Source organism: Cariama cristata, unplaced genomic scaffold (genome assembly GCF_000690535.1).
Source record: "Cariama cristata isolate BGI_N322 unplaced genomic scaffold, ASM69053v1 scaffold25857, whole genome shotgun sequence".
Taxonomy (NCBI): domain Eukaryota; kingdom Metazoa; phylum Chordata; class Aves; order Cariamiformes; family Cariamidae; genus Cariama; species Cariama cristata.
In genome coordinates this window covers 234-1,084 of record NW_009625292.1, presented here as the reverse complement: position 1 = coordinate 1,084, position 851 = coordinate 234, and the positions used below count along the sequence as shown (strand labels likewise).

Below are 851 nucleotides of genomic sequence, written 5' to 3'. Positions count from 1 at the left end.
GAACTTGTCAGCTGAGAGGACCACAGGGACAGCTGCCATCCTCCCATGCTCCCCGTCCCGCACGTTGAAGGTCAGGTGCACGAGGGGCTCGTTGACCTCCCGCAGTTCGCTGGAGCTGAGGGTGTAATCCACCCGCCAGCACACCGAGCCCAGCTGGCTCACTAGGGCGGGCAGCAGCATCAGCACCCCAGCATGCTCAGGCAGGGTGACCGACACTGACCCCCAAACCCCCTGACCTCCCAGCAAGACCCAACGCCACACTCACGTCTCAGGCTGCAGGCCCTGAGGCTGTCCTGGAGGGAGCTCTGCTTCTCCTCGTAGGACCGGCACAACCCGCTGGCATGCTCTGCCGGGGGGGGAGAGACAAGACAAGAAAACCACCTGCTCACACCAGCCCCACTGCAGCCAAACCTTGGTAAAGCACCCAGATGAGCCCCTGGGGATGGATGGCACAGAGGGGAGGTGATGGAGGACAGCATGGCTGCGGATCTGGGCATGAAGGCGGCAGGGGCTGCCAGCTCAGCCCTGGCACACCCCACCAGGTCCAGCCCGTGGTGACACCCCAAGGGTCCCCTCTACCTTTGGGCAGCCCCAGCTGCTGCAGCTCGCTTGACAGGGAATCGCTGTCCACGTTGTGCTTGGCGGCGCTGGAGAGGATGAAGCCGAGAACGGCGATGGTTGCCTTCACATCCCCTGACTCTGAAGGCAGGATGGAGGATTAGCTCCGCCACCTTGGGAAGGCATCCGCTGCCAGATTGCTGCCCGTCCCCGGAGTGCTGCTTCCTGGGGGGACCCCGGTCAGGGCTGGGGCAGCAGCGCTCACCTAACTTGGCATCCGAGGTCAGCTTCAG

The 851-nt window shown here is 64.3% G+C and overlaps 1 protein-coding gene across 1 annotated transcript; it reads right to left on the bottom strand.

Annotated features, from left to right (window-relative positions):
• Positions 1-3: 3 nt before the first annotated feature.
• COMMD4 (COMM domain containing 4) lies at positions 4-845 on the bottom strand (the record flags this gene model as incomplete). The annotated part of the gene is made up of 4 exons (XM_009703567.1): positions 4-161; positions 266-346; positions 580-699; positions 824-845. Coding segments are annotated over 4 exons (381 nt in total), but the record flags the coding sequence as incomplete, so codon positions are not given.
• Positions 846-851: the final 6 nt, after the last annotated feature.